This window comes from Hirundo rustica, chromosome 14 (genome assembly GCF_015227805.2).
Source record: "Hirundo rustica isolate bHirRus1 chromosome 14, bHirRus1.pri.v3, whole genome shotgun sequence".
NCBI classification, from domain to species: domain Eukaryota; kingdom Metazoa; phylum Chordata; class Aves; order Passeriformes; family Hirundinidae; genus Hirundo; species Hirundo rustica.
Window position 1 is genome coordinate 15,779,020 of NC_053463.1, and position 18,599 is coordinate 15,797,618.

Consider the following 18,599-nt stretch of genomic DNA (forward strand, 5'->3'; position numbering starts at 1 on the left):
TCTGAGTGCGATAGACAGCAGAGCCGGGTCAGCCCCGCCGTGCCCTCCTCAGGTTCGTTCCCTTTCCCTCCGTCCACTCTTAGGGTTCCTCCATCCCCTTCTCTGTCCCCGCAGATCACCATCATTCCTCTCCGCCCACGCTTATCCCATGTTCATTCTCCATTCATGCCCAGATCTGCCCATTCCCCTCTGCCTGGGTCCAGCCTCCACCAGTCAGTGCTGAAGGCACACAAATGTTCGTGCTGGTTACCTCTCCCTTCTCACCAGGAGCCAAGAGCTTTGCCTCTCCCCTTTGAGACTTTTTTTCCGTTCTATCCTGGCTAATTCTCAGTACACAGGGACAGAAGCTCTGGAGACATTTGTTGTACACCTGAATTCCCCATGGAGCTCTTCGAGTACTACTCAGGAAAAAGTCCTTCCAAGCTACAGGTGCCCGATGAAATATTCCAAGATGAATATTCTATAGGCGACTTGTCCAGGCAGCCCATCATGGCGTCTTCACCTTTTCCTCTTCAGAGCAGTTTTTGGAAGCACAAAATGAATTTCCCATGCTTGGTCCCTCTCTTTCAGTGACAGACTGCCTCTTTGCTTGGCCTCATTCATGCATTCCATGGGATAACATGCGCCTGTTTTTATGAGACACCCTCCTCTCCTTTTTGCATTTTAATCTTGTTCACCTGGCCTGAGAACACTACCAGCTCCGTAATTCAACTTTGCAGCTGTCCACAATAATTTCTCTCTCCTGGTGGCAGCTGCTCTTTTGGATACAGGCTTTTTCTTCTGCATCGGTCCAGAGCTAGTCAGATTTCTAACATTTGATTCAAGCACTGTGTCCTTGGGATATTATTTGCCTAACACAACCCAACCTCACAGAGCAGAGCAGGGGAGACTCGTGGCTCCCTGTGCTCAGATGTGTCTGAGGGGTCACAGGTCTCACCTTCACTTCTGCCTTCCCCAGACTTCCGTCTTTTCCAGTGTCCAGGACTGAGCTCCCTCCTACCAGGAAGAAGTTTATTGCGGTGCTCTGGTCTCCTCTGCTGCACATCTCTCCTTGTCCTTATCTCAACACAGGCTTCACTTGCAAAAACCACACTCAGCTGATCAGATGGGAGGCAACAACCCCAACACAAGCTGTCCCTCCTCCTCTTCTGGCCCATCCAAGCCCTCCCAAAGTGAAGGCAACTCTCTCCTGGCAATGTCATGAAGCTTAAGGGTAATGATGGCCCTGGTGATACAAGACTTACAGCAAGGGAGGAGAATGTGGGGATGGCGCAGAGCAGAACCTATGGATTGTATGAAACATATGGGATGTTTCCTGGGAAGGGGAGAGGGAGAGACTAGGGGAGGAAAAAGCATAGGAAGACAGAAAGAAAAAAGAAAATGTTCTGGTGGTGTGTAGGCAGTGGTAGATTCGCTTGGCTGCCTCAGCAGAATGTTTCAGCACTGCAGGCTGTCCCAGACCATCACTAAACCGTATCTCCTGTTCAGAGCTGCCTGGGTGAGGCTGGGGGAAGATTTTGGTGGTTCACAAGAGGAAAAGGATAAGGAAAGTGTAAGGATAAGGAAAGCCTACACCCATTATACTTTTCAGGGAAAGGTATGAGATATATTGTAATTCTAAAACTCATAATTCTCTGGTGTTGGCCCTGAAAAATGAGAGATCTGGGTTTGGTTTGATTTGTGCTTGAAGTAGAAGTAGAGTGGCAAGTGTCATTTTTGGTGCTGGGTTAGAAACCAAAACTCTCTTCTTCTTGGAGAACAGGAATAGGATTTCTCCTTTTTAAGATTGAATTTTATCTTCCCAGTACAATCATCAGCTAGATCTCTTCACAATATAAGGGGGATCTCTCAGCCCCTCTGACACTTCCCTCAAAAAGAGAAAAAAACACTCACAGGCTTCCTTGGAGCAGTCTGGGTTCTCAGATCTGTCAACTGCAGATCGAAAGGCTCCTAAAGAGGCTCATCACATGTCATGCAAACACTCCACAGCTGAAATCAGGTTCAGATCTCAGCAGGTCAGTTTTACCTAAGATAACAAAGATCTCTCAGTTTTACCTAATATAACAAAACAGATAACTTGATTCCTGACCAGATCTTTAGTATATGCCGTATTTCCAGGGGATGAACATACCAGGTTTCTCTCTGCACCGCTCCTGAGACAAAAGACAGAATCTCCTTCAAAGAAAATATCCACTTCCCGTCAGGTAATTTTTCTGGTGCATGTCTTCATTCACTATGAAGAAGGAGGTTTCTGTTGTGACAGATCAATAATTTTCAGGTTATGAAAACCCCTCATAAAAGAAATCAAGTGAAATATTAGGCAGCAATTATACTTTTCCACTACCTTCCTCCCAGCTGTGGGTAAACCAAGATCATGCTATGCAGCCCAGATTCAGTTATCTGTAGTTATCAAATATCCCTGTCCCAACACCCCACCTGGCAGAAAAAAACAGTTTAAGCTGTTTCTGTGCTTCCACCATCACTTATTCCACCTCAGCTCTGCAATTTAAGCAGAGACGAAAGGAAGAGGCCACGAGATGAACTAAGACAGGTTCAAATCGACCCCCTAAATCTATGGAATCAAGACTTTGATAAGCAGAAAAAAAAAAAAAACCAGAGTATGACATTTGAAACTGTAATTCCAAGAAACCTTCTTTCCCCCCTGTTTTACTGCCTGGCTCCTGTAAACAGCACTGGTTTGCAGAGCTGCTGTGAGCTATTGGCACTGTGGGTTTAATTGGTACATGCAGTTCCATCCCGTATCTGGAGCACTGCCTCTTCTGTAAGTTTTTTTAAGAAAATATCCTCTGATCATTTCACACCTCTCTTGTAATACAGAGTGCAGAAGTATCTATAGCTTCAATTTCTTAAGCTGCTTCACACACACTCAGATAACACATTCAAATTTTGCTGTCACCCACTTCTAATTCATCTTGGAGAGTCTGGGGGTGGGGATTGAGGGTGAGGAAATCAATTCCCTGCCAAGTTTGACACACACACACAGACACACACACTCTGGAACACAAACAATTAATACGAGGAACCAGTACTTCTCAAAGGAACTTAAAATCAGCTCCTTAAATGTTGAGTGTTAGTAAATGCTGCTCTTGCTTCATCTAATTTCTTGGAGGCAGTTCTGGTGGTACCCAGAGCCAGCACCTCAGGCCACCAAACAGCTTTAGCTGCAGTGTTAGAGGAGGAACTAACAATGCAAAATCAGAACTTTGCAGCTCTTTAACCACTGGACTACCAGCACCAGTTTGGCTGCTTTCCTTTGCTAATTCACAGGATTCCTTCTAGTGATGTGAAATTATATCAAGAGGTTCTAAGCACATTTTGACTGCTTTAAATTAAAATCTAAACTACCTCCATTGCAGCAGCACTGCTCTCTTTTTTATTAGTTCCACCACCTAATAGTTATGATGAGTAAAGACTTGAGGTACGTGCTAAAAAGCATCACAAGGAAAGATATAAACCTTAAGCTGTATAAATATATGGGGGAAATGTTGCATCAGCATCAAACTTCAGCTACAGAAATATCTTTTTTCTTCATTTAAACCAGATAAGAATTAGTGCTTGGTTGTTTCTTAATTTTTAATAAGGGGACTATTTAATTTTAATTTTCTAAGTTGACTATGCAATATACTTATATTCAGCAGTTTATGAAGGGGAAGCTCCACTGGCCTTAATGTGAAGGTAAAACACAGATAATCCTACATTTCTGCATGTTTAAGAATTTCCAAACAGTTAATCAGCCCACTGAGGCAATGTCAGAAATCACTGCACAGTTTCATATTTTGTGTTGCACTAAGTTTGTTCCTTTTTTTTTTTTTTTGGTTATTACCAGAGCCATCAAAAAACAACAACAAAATCTGGGTTTGTTTTCATTTTAATGATGAAAGTAGATGCTTCATTTACTAAAAAGGTTCAATTCATATTTACTACCCGTGCTCCCACTTTTAACCCTGGTGGAAGCTTTTATTTCAACAGCCTAAGGCTGACATGCACAACTTTTAGAAAAGTGTAACTGCAAACAGAAATTAGTGTCTAAAAATGTAATTAAACATTCTAAATGAAAAACATGAGCACAGGTGGTTTTCAATGCTCATCTTTGCCTGTTTTATCATGCAATCATTAAGGCTGAAAAATGCCTCCAAAATCGAGTCCAACCTGTAACCAGTCACCACCTTGTCAACAACACTGGAGCACTGAGTGCTGGGTCCCGATGTTTTGTGCACAGTTCCAGAGATGGTGATTTCACCCCTGCCCTGGGCAGCCTGTTCCAGAGCCTATCCATCCTTTCCATGAAAAGAATTCTTCTTAATGTCCTACTTGAATCTCCACTGGTGCAGCTTGAGGCCATTTCCTTATCCTGTCCCTTGTTCCCTGGGAGAAGAGTCAGATCTCCACCCTCCTCTCAGGGAGTTGAAGACAGCAAGAAGTCATCTCTTCTCCACCCTGAGTCTCTTCTTCTCCAATCTGAGCTCCCCCAGCTGCTCCTCAGAGGACTGACACTGCAGACCCTTCTCCAGCTGCATTCCTCTCTGTGGATATTCCAACAGCCCCTCAAAGGCTTTCTTGTCGTGACGGGCTCAGAAATGGATGCGGCACTCGAGGTGCGGTCTCACCCCGGACCAGTCACCGGCCTGGTCCTGCTGGTTACCCTACAGCAGGTACAGACCCGATGCCCTTGGCCTCCCGACGCTCTGGGGCACGCTCTGGCTCATGTTCAGCCCCCGTGAACCAGCACTCCCAGGGCCTTTTCCAACAGGGCAGCTTTCCAGCCGCTCTGCCCCAAGCCTGTGCCGCTCCCTTGCGCTGCCTTCCCTTGCCTTTCAACCACGCCCTTGCATTGCCTTATGTACCTTGTGCTTCCACTGATTATGCCTCACTTGCCGTTTCCTCCCCACCCCTCCCTGGCCTTGCCTCACAAAGCTCTCACTTGCTTTGTCCACCATTCCCTTCTCTCGCCTAGCCCGTCCTTGCCTTCTCCTCCCATGTCTTGATCTCCTTCCCTTGCCTTGCTGCACTAATCCCTCATTTGCCCGCCTGTTCCATGCCTTGTTTTTCCGACCCTTTCCTGGCCTCGCCTGGACGTACCCGGACCCACAGGAGGGCTCCCGGCCTCGCCCCTCGGCCCTCGCCGCCCCTCCCGAGCCCCTCCGGCTCCCCGCGGCCGCTCCCCACAGCTCCAAGCCCCGCCCACCCCGGACAGCGGCAGCGCCCGGCCCCGCCAATCCCGGCCCGCCTTTCTCCGCCTCGCCCAATCACAGCCGCCCTTTCAATCCGGCCGCCGTCCCGCCAAGCTCTGCCCGCTCGGTCGCGGCCCGGGCCCTCAGCCCGGCCCCGCCCCCGGTTCGCCTGCGGCAGCCCGCAGCAAGTGCTTCTGGGGCCCGGGAAGGGCCGGCGGGGACACCCCGTTCAGGTCCCGGCCGGGAGTTCTCCCCGGGGAACGGCGGGGAGCGGGTGCGACCGGCCCCTGGAGCGGCGGCGGCGAGAGCAGAGCCTGAGGGGAGAGCGGGGCTCGGGGCGATGAGCGGGGCGGGAACAGGCGGGCCGGGATTGGCTGGGGCGGGCATGCCCTCGGGCTGTGATTGGCTGGGCCAGTCGCGCCCTGCTGGCAGGAGGGTATAAATAGGGTGCAGAGGGACGCGTCGCCGCCAGTGCGGCGGAGCGGACGCGGGAGCGGCGGCGCCATGGCCACGGCCCTTTTAGAACGGCCCCCTTAGAACCCTTCGCGGAGCTCCCGTCGGCGCACGGGGCACGGGAGGGGAGGGCAAGGTACGACAAGTGAGGCCTTGCCTACCCCTCCCTTGCCCTGTTCTGCCTCTGCCTCCCTGTTCTACCTTTTCCTATTCCTTTCTTACCTTGCTTCCCCTGCCCCTCCTCTGTCTTGTCTTGCCCTTTTATGCACAGAAAAGGTGTACTGTTTCTTTATTCATGTCTACCCCTTGTTTAGAGAGCTACGGGTTTAAAAACGTACCTGGTTTGGGGACATCAGGCAAAATGTGTGGCTCAGCGGTGAAGGGGGCGGGGGGCACCCTGAGCCACCCAGAGGAGACTGGGGGCTCTGTCACACCCGTGAGTCGAGGCCGTTCATGGAGCTCCACCCAGCTGCGGGGGCTCAGCTCTGCACCTGTCACAGGGGTTGGCAGCACCAGGGGCATCCAGAGGGAGAAGGAAACATCACAGGCAGAAACATCGACAATGACCTTTAAAGAACAGCTCTGGCTTAACAAGGCAGGTGAACAAATCCCTGCCCTGAGCAGCAAAGAGAGACAGGAGTCACAGCAAGGGACAGACAGATTTATTATGTTTCTGGGAGCAGTGCCATTACATTTTGCTGGGGATAAGGTCACCCCCCTGCAGCCAGAGCAGTGAGACAGGCTGGGATGGTTATTCAAAGCGACGGGAACAAGAAGCTGCAGCCAAACCCCCAGGATCTGCTGCCAGCATGGGGCTCCATGGGTCGTTGTGGCAGACGTGTGGCCAGCATCTGCCAGAGCCATTTCCTCAACATCTTTCCAGCAACATTCTCAAGGGCCAGGGCATGGACCAGGAGTCTGTGCAACTTCTTGGCTCCCACCGGGGAAGGAAGGGCGTAAGACAAGAATAAATACAGCTTTCAAAGTCACCCAAACACCCCACCCACTGCTGCACAGCCTGGTGAAGGCATTTACAGGAAATCTGTCAGCTGGAATCCAGCGTCCAAAGGGGTTAGCACTGACTCGTTCGTATCCTGATCTCTTCCACCAGGCTCTCCCTGCGAACATTGACCTACACAGGGGAAGCAAAAAGTTGCTTCAATACAACTCCAGCAGCTTGACAAATCACCACAGTTGTGGCTCTGTGTCTCAGAAGGTCACACCAAGGTGTCACCAGTCTCTTTACAGGGAACGAGTGGGCTGCAGCAGCCACAGAGCTGAACCTGTAAGAGCAGGAACGTGCCAGCAACCCCAATAAGCCCTCTCCTGAATAATGGTTGTGAGAATGATCCTCTCCCTTTCCTATTTCCTATTCCTTACTTTCCTATTGCTCCCAAAGCTACTGATCTAGGCAATCTATGCAGTGATCTTACCCTGATCTATGCACTGATTCCAGTGCTGCCTGTTTTGGGAATCTGCCCTGAGATAAAAGGCACAGAGCAGCCCTGCAGTTCAAAGCTAACTATGTTCTGTTCAGTCTCACTCATTCCAAGAGCACCACTGAATCACCCCTCCATGCTCCAGGCTCCTGAACTGAGGAGTTCAAGGAGGCCACGTGATAGGAAACTCTCTGGAGCCAGAGACAACTGCACTTCGTGACCCCAGGAAGCTGCATGTGGCTGGAATATGGGGTGTAACAGAAGTTGTTAGAAACACTACTGGGTCTGGAGGGCTGGTTTGAGCTGGGCTGAAAGGTCACTGAGCCATCCCCACCATGCCACAGGCCGTACCTCCTCCCTGGTTGCCACAATCCGCAGCTTGACCACTCCATCTTTGAGCTCCTGCTCACCCACAATGGCGACAAGAGGGATGCCTGTGTCCTCGCAGTACTGCAGCTGATTCAGCAGCTTGGGGTTCTTCTTGTACAGCATCTCTGCCTAGGAGAAAGCCAGAGCACACCATTATGAAACTGGGATCACTGCACCTCTTCAACTAGGCACTGCTGGGCCAGTCTGGTGAGTGTGAGGTTGTGTGGTGAGGACAGGAGGGGCTCATGGAGAAGGCTGGGAACCAGGTTCAACAAGGCCTTGCAGTTATAGGGTTAACTAAGTCCTGCTGCCCAGCCCTTCCTGTAGCACCCATGATTTGGGACACTGAGGAGAGGAAGGCTCCATTCAGGAACTCAGTCTGTCCCCACCTGCTCCATGTAACTCCTTCCCAAAGCAAAGCAAGATCTGGTCCATTCCCGGACAGAAAGAGAACCAGGCAGCTCTTGACTTTCCCATCGCCCAGTCATACCTTGATTCCAGCATCCCACAGTTCAGAGATGAGCTTCAGTCGCTCTTCAAGGAGCTTCTTTTGGGCAGAGGCCACCAGCACCTGTGTCTCCGTTGTCCTGATCTTTTCCTCAGAGGCCTAAAGAGGGGACAAGACCCAAAAGATGCCACAGACATACCAAGACACCTGAGATTCTATCAGCAGGATGTCTCCACTGATGAACCACTTAGCTCCATCAATCTAGCAGTGAAGAGGACTTGGCTAGAGGGATCAACAGCATTAATTAAGAGTCAGAGAGATCCCACAGATCCCATCCTAAAGCGGAATCAATTTTCCATGATGTGTGCTTAACACAGCCTCCCTCAGGTTTCTCCACACCCAAGGGCCTCCTAAACATCTGCTCCAAGCAGCTCAGAAGCAACACACCCAGGAGAATGTAGACAAAGGCAGCTGCCTGCTCTACAGCTGAGGTTCTAAGTATGGGTTAAACAGCAGCAAGCTGAATGCTCCACCACCCCCTGTGGCAGATGTTGGATACTCCATGTGGCATTTCCCTGCTGCCTTGCTGAAGGGAGAAGCCTTTAAAAGGTCACCTGCAAAGGAACAAACCTGGCCAGGACTGGAGGTGGTGGGGGAGGAATTCAGTTTCTATTTAGAAATTCCAGTTGTGTCTGGCTTCCAAGAGAGAACCAACACCAGACTTCTGGGGGAGGGGAACATGTAACTGCATTTTGGGAGCTTACAAAGACTTATTGGGATGGAGAACAGTACAACTTTGAGGAAGGGGAAGAGGAAAAAGTTATCTGAGAAGCCCCTAGAGGGAGATTCTGCAGTTTCTGCCCTGGAACATGTGATCCCTGTCTGGTCTCTGTAGTGCTACAGGCAGGACAAATGGACAGGTCAGGCAGCATGCTGCCTCCCTTGCAGAACAGCGCTGCCTCACCAAGGAGGATGGGCTCACATGGATGCCTAATACTGTGGGGAACACTAAGGTACCTGCCCCTGCTGAGGATTAAACAGCCCCCTCCAGCTGCAGCTGGAGAACCCCTGTCTGAGGGCTGTGGAAAGAAAGCTCTTGTCTTCAGTGGGAGCCCCAGATATCATCTGCCAGGCCAGAGAGAACTGGAGGTTATATCCTGGTTCTGACTCGTGGTGCAGAGCACAGCAGAGGCCTGGCTGGCTTCTCCAAATGCTGGGGCAAGGAACACTCACCTCAGCATCTGCTGGAGTGGGGGATTAACCACGCTTAGGTGAGCACCAAAGACACCTACCTCCAGTCTCTGTTCCAGGATGGAGAAGATCCGCTCGATCCCAATGCTGACCCCCACACAGGGCACCTTCCGGCCCTTGGGATCAAACATCCCCACCAGCCCGTCATAGCGGCCGCCTCCAGCCACGCTCCCAACGCTGACCGCCTCCTCCACGTGCTTGTTCTCCTGCTGCAGCAGCACAGCCTCAAAGATCACCCCCGTGTAATAGTCCAGGCCCCGCGCCAGGCTCAGGTCGAAGGAGATCTGCAGGGCACAAGGGCGGCCCCGTCACCGGCTGCTTGGGGCCCACCAGGGCAGCGTCCCCTCCTGCCCCCACACCTCCTCACCTTGCCTGTGATGCCAAACAGCGTCAGGTACTCAAACAGCAGCTTCATGTCCCCCAGCCCTTCCTTGGCCAGCTTGTTCTGGGATAGCTTTGGGTCCTGCAGAAGCCGCTCGATCAGGTCCAGCCCACCTGCGGGGACCAGCCGTGCCTCAGGTGGGCCAGGGCAGCAGCACCCGGCACGGTGGCCCCGGCCAGCCGGGTGTGTGCCCTGCACCTTCCATCCCCAGCCCAGGACAAGGCCAAGGGCACGGCCCCGTGGTGCTCACCGTGGAGCTGGACATACTCCCCGATGCGATCCGCAGCCTCGGGAGAGAGCCCCTTCTCTCCCACCATCTCACTCCTCACTTCTTCCCATGGCACCTGTCAGGGAGAGAAGGACATCAGCCACTGCATCAGGGACACAGGCCCTCCTCTGCACAGCAGAATCTCATCATCATGGTTAGAAGGTGCATGAGAGAAGTAGCAGCTCTCAGAGCACGGTCATGTGTGCATAACTCCCATTTCTTGTACCTGTGCACAGCCTGTGTGTATCCCAACCCTATAAAAATACTTTTAGTTTCATTTCTGGCCAGAATCAAGTATCAGCACTGTATAACCACCAAGTCCGAGAGCCATCTTGCTGCTGTGATTTCCCTGGTTAGGTACTTAGTCATAAACACCACTCAGAAAAATGCTGCTGGTCATGGAATCACCTGGAGAGGTGTGAGGTTTTGCTTGGGTAATGGAAAAAACTCATTGTAAGCATAACATGCTTATGGTCCTCCCACTGACCAGGGGTCAAAGACAACCAGGGGTTAAAGAGACCCTGAAGAGTCTTGATCACATCCAGCTGCACTGAGATAAATCGCAAGGAAATGATCCCATCAGAAAAAGCCCAGTGCTCCCTTCCCATTGCTTTTGCACACATACACAGCCCCAAAATCCAAACTTTGGTCATGCCTCTGCCATGAATCTCTGCTAACAGGACTGTGAGTGAGAATTCCTCCAGTTGCCTTCATTCTACCATCTGATGATGTGTTCCTCTCCATAGGAAAAGGCAGTTCACCCTTCAACCAAGAACCACGACCACATGAGATGAGACAAGCTGCTGTTTCTAACATGCCCTAGCCTAATTCAGGGCAGGTTTTCATGAGCCCGGTTCACAAGCAGCAACACCTTGAGCAGGTGAAAGTTTGGAATATTGAACCTTGCATATGAAGAGCATTTTTCCCCTCCCACATTTCCTTTATCAGGACCTCATGGTATAGTGGATAACAACACAGAGGATCCACTCTTCCTATGTGAATGCTGTGCCCTGCACGTATCCCCTTACTTAATGCTTATCAGCATTTTCCAGACAATTCTCATGGACCATGGTTCATTCACTGAGACTCCAGCAGCAGCAGATGCAGCCTGGGGCTCCAGCCCATACCTTATCCAGTTTGTCCACACTGGAGCAGATGGTTCGGAATTTGCTGTCCGGGACCCCACAAACTGCAAACATCCCATCAAGGATGCGCCGGTCGTTGACCTGGGGGAAAGGGAGCAGCACATCAGGAATTATGAACTCAAGCAGATGCTTCAGCAGTGTCCTGCCTCATTCTCCTGTAGTTTTAAGCATGGAAGAGAATATAGGAGATGTCTGTCAAGGGTTTTTTTTTGCTATTTGTAATTTCTGTTTCCTATTCTTGGGGAGATGAGCTCCTCAGAGCAGACCAAATAGCACAACTGACATCTACCAAGCCTGGGCAGAGCCATCGCATTTCCTTCTAGAGCCACAGACACCTCCACTCAACAGAGAAAAAAAACCATCAGGGCCTGTGAGTCCCCTCATGTGGACAAGTAAATACAGCTCAGGAACAGACCACAGCCAAGGAGATGAATTCAGAGTATTACCCTACACTATCAGCATAAGAGAAAAGGGACATCTGCTTATGTTAAATCCTCAATGAGGATTTATTTTTTTAATGATAGCATAGTGAATCCTGTAGCTTAATTATGCTCTGTAAGAGTAAGTAATTAAGGCCAAAGACTCAGCTGGATTCAGCATTTCCACGGGTAGCGAGAATGTCTACAGTTGGTCAGAAACAAAGAAACTGCACAGGAATTTGGAATCCTCCAGCATCAACACGAACCAGAAAGTGCCTTCTGGGAGACCAGAAAAACCACAGGCAGGTTATTCTGTTGCTCCCCACTGCACAAATGTCCTCATCCTCAAAGGCTTCACTTTCACCACTGCCCAAAACACCCAGTTCCTTCATCTCACCCCAGGCAGGTTCAAGGGGAAGTACCTGGCCCCTGCCTCATGGGGCTGCAACAGGAACACAACACCCAGCCTGCAGTGCCCAGGAATGGCCCAGCTCCAGGTCCCTCATAGATCCCACTGCACTCCTGTGCATCCAGCACTCCTACTCATTGCTCTCCTGCTCCTGTGCACCCTTCCCATGCTGCCTCACCTACACACTGAGCACCATCTGCTGCCATCCCAAGGGAACAGAGGTGTCTGGAAGCAAATAGTAAGCTCAGCCTATAGTAGGGCAAAACTCTTGGTCTAGAAAATGCTTCAGCTCCAAAAACGACTTGGAAGAAAGGCAGGGGTCTGCAGGTAACACCACACACACCAAACAGATGCCCCTGCTAAGGAGACATCGGGAGCAGGGATAAGGGCAGGAATCCTGGACCAGAGCTTTTTACTGCAGTGAATATGATGATCACCTGCTTAGACAGATACGAGGAAGAATTTTTTTATTATAGGGATGGTGAGGCCCTGGCACAGGCTGTCCAGAGAAGCTGTGACTGCCTCCACTCCTGCAAGAGTTCAGGACCTGGCTGGACAGGGCTTGGAGCAACCTGGTCTAGTGGAAGGTGTTCCTGCCTATGGCAGGGTAATGGAACTCCTGGATTATATTTAAGGTCTCTTCCAACCCACACCATTCTATCATTCTAGCTAGCTGCTGGAATTTTGCAAGGGACCATGGTCATATCGAGAGAGAACACTGTCAGCTGCACCCTCAGAAAAACTGTCATTCCCAGCTCAAAGCAAATCCAAGTGGAGGTCCAATCCTTAGCACAAGGGGAAGAACATTTCCTTCCAGGCAGAGAGGAGGGAGAAACTTCTGGGTCAGGCCTTAGAGTGGGGACAGGTTCTCCTGTGTAAAACCACAGGAACAATGACCACTGCTTCCCACCGTGGCACAGAGAACCCACCCAGCCTCACCTTGATGACAAAGTCCCCGAGCTGCAGGTCAGTCAGGATCTCGTGCACGATCTTCAGGCACTCGGCATCGGGAATCATCGGGTCAAACTGCCCGGCAATGTCAAAGTCCTGGGGGCAGAGGAACAGGCAGTGAGCGATTCAGCACCACAGCACAGCTGCAGAAAAATAGCTTCAACTGGTAACAGCAGTTTGTATACAAAACCCAGCAGAACTGGGATGTGAGGGAGCACTGTCCCTTACAGATTCAATCCAGAAGGGACAGGATGTAGGTTAGAACCTCCACCATGGAAGGCAGCAGGACTCTCATGTCCACTGCATTTCCAAGAGTTTGTACACTGTGACCTGCTTCCCTGACTCAGCAGTTGCTGTTTGACACTCCGAAACAGAGATCCTCAAAAAACAACAGAAAGGAGGAGCAGCAGTAAATAAACAGAGTAAAGGAATCAGGAAGGGGAGGAAAAAACCTACTTCTCATTTGCCATGAGCTAAATGCCAAATGTTTCACCTTGATTCTTAGGATTTTTTTTTAATACACATGCCAATCAAGTTAATGATTAGGGAAGGCAAGAGAACAAAATCAGAGTTTCAACTGCTAAGACAGAAAAAGGAATCAGGAACCCTGAGTGGTCCCCACCAGGGATCACCAGATGAACTAGCACATAGAAGAACCGAAGCCCAACATGGGCTGGTATCCCACAGCTGGAAACAACATCAGTGTTCAGAGAGAAATAAAACACAGAAGTAACAAGAGAGCCCTTGTCCCCTGTTTTTGGGGATTAGGAATCCCCAAATGCAAACTCTTCAGTGAGATCTTGAGTACAAGAATAATTTTCATTGCGTGGATATATTTCACAGGGCTTCATCAAGCTCTCAAAATAAACTGGGGCATTGGAGGAAGACATGGGATCACATAGTTAATTCCTGATCAGCTGAGTACAAAAAGGGCTGATGCAATCCCTGGGAAAGTTGGGTGAGGAAGGGCAGGAATGTACAGGAAGTCAGGGAACTGCTGATATCACCATAAATGGCACAGATGAAATCTCACTTAAAAAAAAAACCAAACGAACAGGAGCTGCTGAATTATATTGAAGAAAAGCTGCAGGAAAGGGTCCTAGGCTGAGAAAAGAATGCAAACATCTCCAAGGAGAGAAGGTAACAAAGGTAACAGAGTTTGATTTACATGGTTTAAGGAGGGGAAGATTTTGCTAAACATTTCCCAAATGCTTACCTGGGAAGGGGGAAGAATACATATCAAGGGATGACAGTTACTGTTTTAAGAGCTGAACTCTTTAAACGAGAAGAAGGAAACAATCAGATACAAATAAGTTTAACCTGGATATTAGAAGACCATTTTTAACTATCCTAAGAGTTCTTGGAGATCTTGGAGTAGGAGATGAGACAGGAGGCCATGACCCCAAGTCATCTGGAAACAGGAATCACCAAGCCAAAGCTGGAAGGTAATCCCAGGAGCTGTATAATGAAGTAGGAATATTCTCAAACAAAAAAAATTGTTTGCAATATGAATCCCTGGGGACTGTGTCAGTAGAGCAGAGCAAAGCTGTTCCTTGGGGCTACCACGAGAAAGCCATGAAGGAAATTGCTTTGTTACTTGTTCCGTAATTTGGCCTCTGGGTTTTCCCTTCCTTTGAAGTTAAAATTGATTAAACATGGAATGGAAGTAGCGTATACTACTGCTTTGCCAGGTTTGTATGTCCTGCTAACACACCTAGAGCTGAACCGTTGCCAGATTTGGGATCAGGAGGAAATTCCTCCCCACCACCCATCCAGCAAGCACTGTGGGATGGAGCAAGGAGCTGCTGTCCCACACAGTGCAAAGGAGGTGATACCTGTGGGCTCTATGACAAAGTTCCACACCACACCAGCACCGAGTCACAGCCGTCACTCCCACTCGCCCACCCTCCAGTTGTTTTTCACACTCATAAGAACACACTGAGGAGAAGATTAATGGATCCTTCAGAGCTTTCCACAGCCACAGGGAAGGGTGACACAGCTGTTATTTTGACAGTGCTGTGTGCCCGCAGGCACTGCCCAGCCCACAGCGTGTCCCAGCAGTGTCCTTGTGCAGCCAAACTCACACACTGGTAGAACTCGCGGTAGCGGCCCCTGGTCATGGCCGGGTTGTCCCTCCTGTACACCTTGGCAATGTGGTAGCGCTTGATGTTGTTGATCTTGTTCATTGCCAGGTAACGAGCAAAGGGCACCTGAGACAGAGAGTTAAGGATGGCAACAAGGGATCACCCCCCCAGTTATCAGCCACAGGCAGTGCTGGGTCCTCACTGTCTCCCACACAGCACCCCTGGGGCAAAGAACTGCTAAGGGACATCTGGACTTATCTCAGCTCCCCGAGGTCTCCACAAATGCTGAATCAAGTGTCCCTTCAGGCTTCTCCCAGCAGGACCTTAGGCTGGATCTGTGTCTCACCTGGGCTGGATACTGCAGCAGCCTGGTCTAGGAACGCTTCTTGGGAGAAACCACACTCAGTACAGATCTTCTTTACTTCCACACACATGGGGCATGAAGCCGTGTCAGGGGAGGGTCAGGCTGGATGTTAGGAAAAGGCTCTTCCCCCAGAGCGTTGTAGGGCACAGGCTCCCCAAGGAATTGGTCATGGCACCAGGCCTGACAGAGCTCAAAGAGCATTTGGAGAACGCTCTCAGGCACGTGGCTGGAGTGTCCTGTGCAGGGTCAGGAGCTGGAATCGATGATCCTTGGGGTCGCTTCCAACTCAGGATATTCCAAGATTCTAAGCATTCCTCCACCAAACAGAAGCAATGCACAGTAAATAACAGAGCAAGGGTTCTGCACCCACAGAACCACACTGCATGCTCATGCTCTCCCTGTCAGTTTGGGGCCTCCCTCCCCCTCAGGACAGCACTGCCCCAAAAGGAGGGCTGCCAAGGCCCCTCAGCACCAGCTGTGGCAGGATACTGTCAGGTCGTAGCGCAGGGACAGCAGCTCTCCTCCCTGATCTTTTAGATCATAGATGAGTTTCGAGTCTTCACCGTATTTCCCTGTCAGTGTCTCCTACAACAAAACAACACACGAACAAACAGCATCTTCAGTGACAGGGGATCAGCCCTAGAGCACACAGAAAACAAGGAGACAAAGGGAGAATGCCTAGGAACTGAGGAAGGAAACTCAACCCTCAACACTCTCAGCTGCAGGATCCTCACCAGCTCAGCCAATGTCCTCACCCACCTTCAGCTCAAACACCGGCGTGTCGATGACTTCGGCTCCATGGCGCTTGAAGCACGAGATGATGGCTTTGAAGGCCCTCTCACGGATGGCCATTTCCTTGGGCCCAAAATCCCGTGTCCCCTGGGATGAGGGAAGAAAAAGAGCAAAGGACAATTTGGGTTAGAGGTATGACATAAGAAAGATGCCAGAAGAAACATAAAGAAGCTGCCATACTGCTAACAAAGCCAGTGAGACCAGGTCCAGCCACCAGATATTGGTAAACAGCACTAAAAACATTGGAAAACATCAGGACACAGCTCAGACAGAGTCTGCCATGGTCTGCAGAGCGAAAACTAAGCCAGGAGTTTCACAGTACAGGAAACAAAGGAGATAAAGCAGATCCAGCAGTCAGACTTCAGTGCTTTCGAACCTGACAGTGCAACCAGGACCTGTCCTCAACTCTGATTCAGACCTATTAGCCAGACCCCTGCCCAGTGAGCCATCCCAAAAGTGGAAACAGAGGACAGACATGCTCTGAAACTGTGGAACAACCATCAGCTCTGCAATTTCCAAACATAGAGAAAAAACATCTTTCAAAATGCAACACCTGCAAAATGTCTGTCTACGATTCACAGGGCCATGCACTCTTTCCATTTCTTTGGTGTCAAGGATCACTGAATTATTTCAGTGACCACCTTTACGCTCTCAGTAATGTATAGATCATTGTTAATTAGCTAGACTCCAACATCCACTTTATAAAACCAGTTAAGAAGGAGGAAGCACCCCCACCCACAGGTGGCCTTCAGCTGCCACTGGCAAGCCTGAGATGGGCTGGAAACTCAACTGAGTTTCTCTGGCATTCAACAGGGCTGCAGAATCCCCTACTCCACACTTTCAAACAGTGAAATACCCTTCCACTTTCCAGGCATCACACTACAATTACATTCAACAAAACACATCATAAAGGAAATGGACAAATGGATGGTTTTGAGACATTTAAATACTGGGAATAAATTCTTCCCTGTGAGGTTGCCCAGAGAAGCTGTGGCTGCTCCATCCGTAGAAGTGTCCCAGGGCAGGCTGGACGGGGCTTGGAACAACCTGGGACAGTGGAAGGTGTCCCTGCCCATGGCAGGGGGTGGCACGAGATGAGCTGTAAGGTCTCTCCAACCCAAACCATTCCATGTTTCTATGATTTCCTGTGTCAGTGGCATCACCATAGCCTGGTTTGTGAATATATTCATAACTGCTTCCACACCACAGTATGGAAGCAGGTGGTCTCTGATCATATGCCAGTGATGAAATGTTCAGGTTACAAAGTATTTCAGCAGAAATTGCATCATGGACACTATTCTTAGGGGTCTGGAGACTAAAAAAACACTTGTAAAGGAAGGGTCCGTCCACAAAAGGACACAGAAATTCCAGCAGCTGGCCAGACCTGTTCAGTAAATGGGATTACTCAGGCCCTCAGACTAACGGCAGATATGAGGAATACAAAAAAAGCTTGATTAGAAGGGAATTTCTTGACCACACCAGCAGTGGCTGGAATGTCACAGAAGCACCCAGAAGTCTCTAAGATGGTGGGTATCTGGGTTGAATGCTGTCAGGGGATGCTTTCATTCCTCTGCCCGTTGCTGCTAAAACCGAAAGTGGAAACAAAAATGTGAACAAAGACAGGTGCGGCCGTGCTGGACTCCTGCCCACGGATGTGTGGGGGGTGCTGGGTGGGTGTATGCGGGAAGAACACGCACACAGAGGGGCACAGGAGTGCGCTGTGGGGAGTTACCTTCGGGGTCTTGAGCACAAACTTCTGTTTCCCCTCATCTGCCCCCAGCTGTGCCTTCATATTGAGCAGCTTTGCCACTTCCTTTGCAATCTGGGAATGGAACAAGGAAGGAGCTGGGGATAAGACCACTCAACAGCCCCAGCCCACTGGCTTCCCCAGCACCTTCAACCTCAGCATTCCTAGTGCACCTGACTCCACAACCTCAATATACCCACTATTCCCAGTTTCTCGGCAACCATAGTGACATTCCCTGCCCCTCTCCAGTACTTCCCATTTCTCATACCAGCTCTCCTATCCCAGCAACGCAAACACCCCCACCGTTCCCTGACTCCCACGACCTCCACTGCCATCCACAGCTATCTCCCCATTCCTATCCCCACCGCCACCAGCTCCTGCTACGTGCACCGGCACAAGGGGTTTCCAGCATCCTCCTCCCAATCCTGACTCTCCCATGCATCCTTCCCTTCAATCTAGCACCCGCATCACCGGTTCTCACCACGAGTCTCCCCTGCACCTTCAGCCCTGCACTGCCATCCTTCCCGACACCTCACTTCCCAAAGCCGCCAGCCCTAGCGCGGTAACCTCTACACCAGCACTCCCGGTTCCCCACACACCGCCCGGCACCGCTGCCCCCACGCCGCCCTTCCCCATCCCAACACCGCCGGCGCCCCGGTTCTCCTTCCCCGCCTCTCCCACCGCGCCGCTCCCACTCGTAACTGCTGCTCCCGGCACCCCATTCCCAGAACACCGGAGCCCCCGCACCTCGTCAGGATCGGCCTTGTCCTGTTTGAGCCTCCTCACGGTCTCCGCCTGGGCCCGCACCGCCGCCTCCTCCGCCATGGCGAGGCCGTGCCCGCGCCGCGCACGCGCAACTCCCGCGCGGCCGCCGCGCACGCGCAGC

At 50.7% G+C, this 18,599-nt stretch overlaps 1 protein-coding gene across 1 annotated transcript; it reads right to left on the reverse strand.

Moving 5' to 3' along the window:
- Nucleotides 1–6,292: 6,292 nt before the first annotated feature.
- HARS1 (histidyl-tRNA synthetase 1) lies at nt 6,293–18,573 on the reverse strand. The gene is made up of 13 exons (XM_040078102.2): nt 18,461–18,573; nt 17,699–17,788; nt 15,934–16,053; nt 15,664–15,759; nt 14,811–14,936; nt 12,715–12,822; nt 10,930–11,028; nt 9,785–9,878; nt 9,520–9,647; nt 9,194–9,436; nt 7,944–8,060; nt 7,436–7,582; nt 6,293–6,777 (listed from the first exon to the last, which is right to left on the reverse strand). Exons 1-13 carry the CDS (start codon nt 18,536–18,538, stop codon nt 6,718–6,720), a joined length of 1,506 nt encoding a protein of 501 aa, XP_039934036.1. The 5' UTR covers nt 18,539–18,573; the 3' UTR covers nt 6,293–6,717.
- Nucleotides 18,574–18,599: the final 26 nt, after the last annotated feature.

What these genes read in the sequence shown, in the direction of transcription:
- HARS1 (XM_040078102.2), bottom strand. Translation starts at nt 18,538, where the DNA reads ATGGCGGAGGAGGCGGCGGTGCGGGCCCAGGCGGAGACCGTGAGGAGG. An exon ending in CGCCGGTGTTTGAGCTGAAG is followed by an intron (nt 15,760 to 15,933) that starts GTGGGTGAGGAC and finishes GTTTTGTTGTAG; the next exon opens with GAGACACTGACAGGGAAATA. An exon ending in TTGTGGCAACCAGGGAGGAG is followed by an intron (nt 6,778 to 7,435) that starts GTACGGCCTGTG and finishes TCCCCTGTGTAG; the next exon opens with GTCAATGTTCGCAGGGAGAG.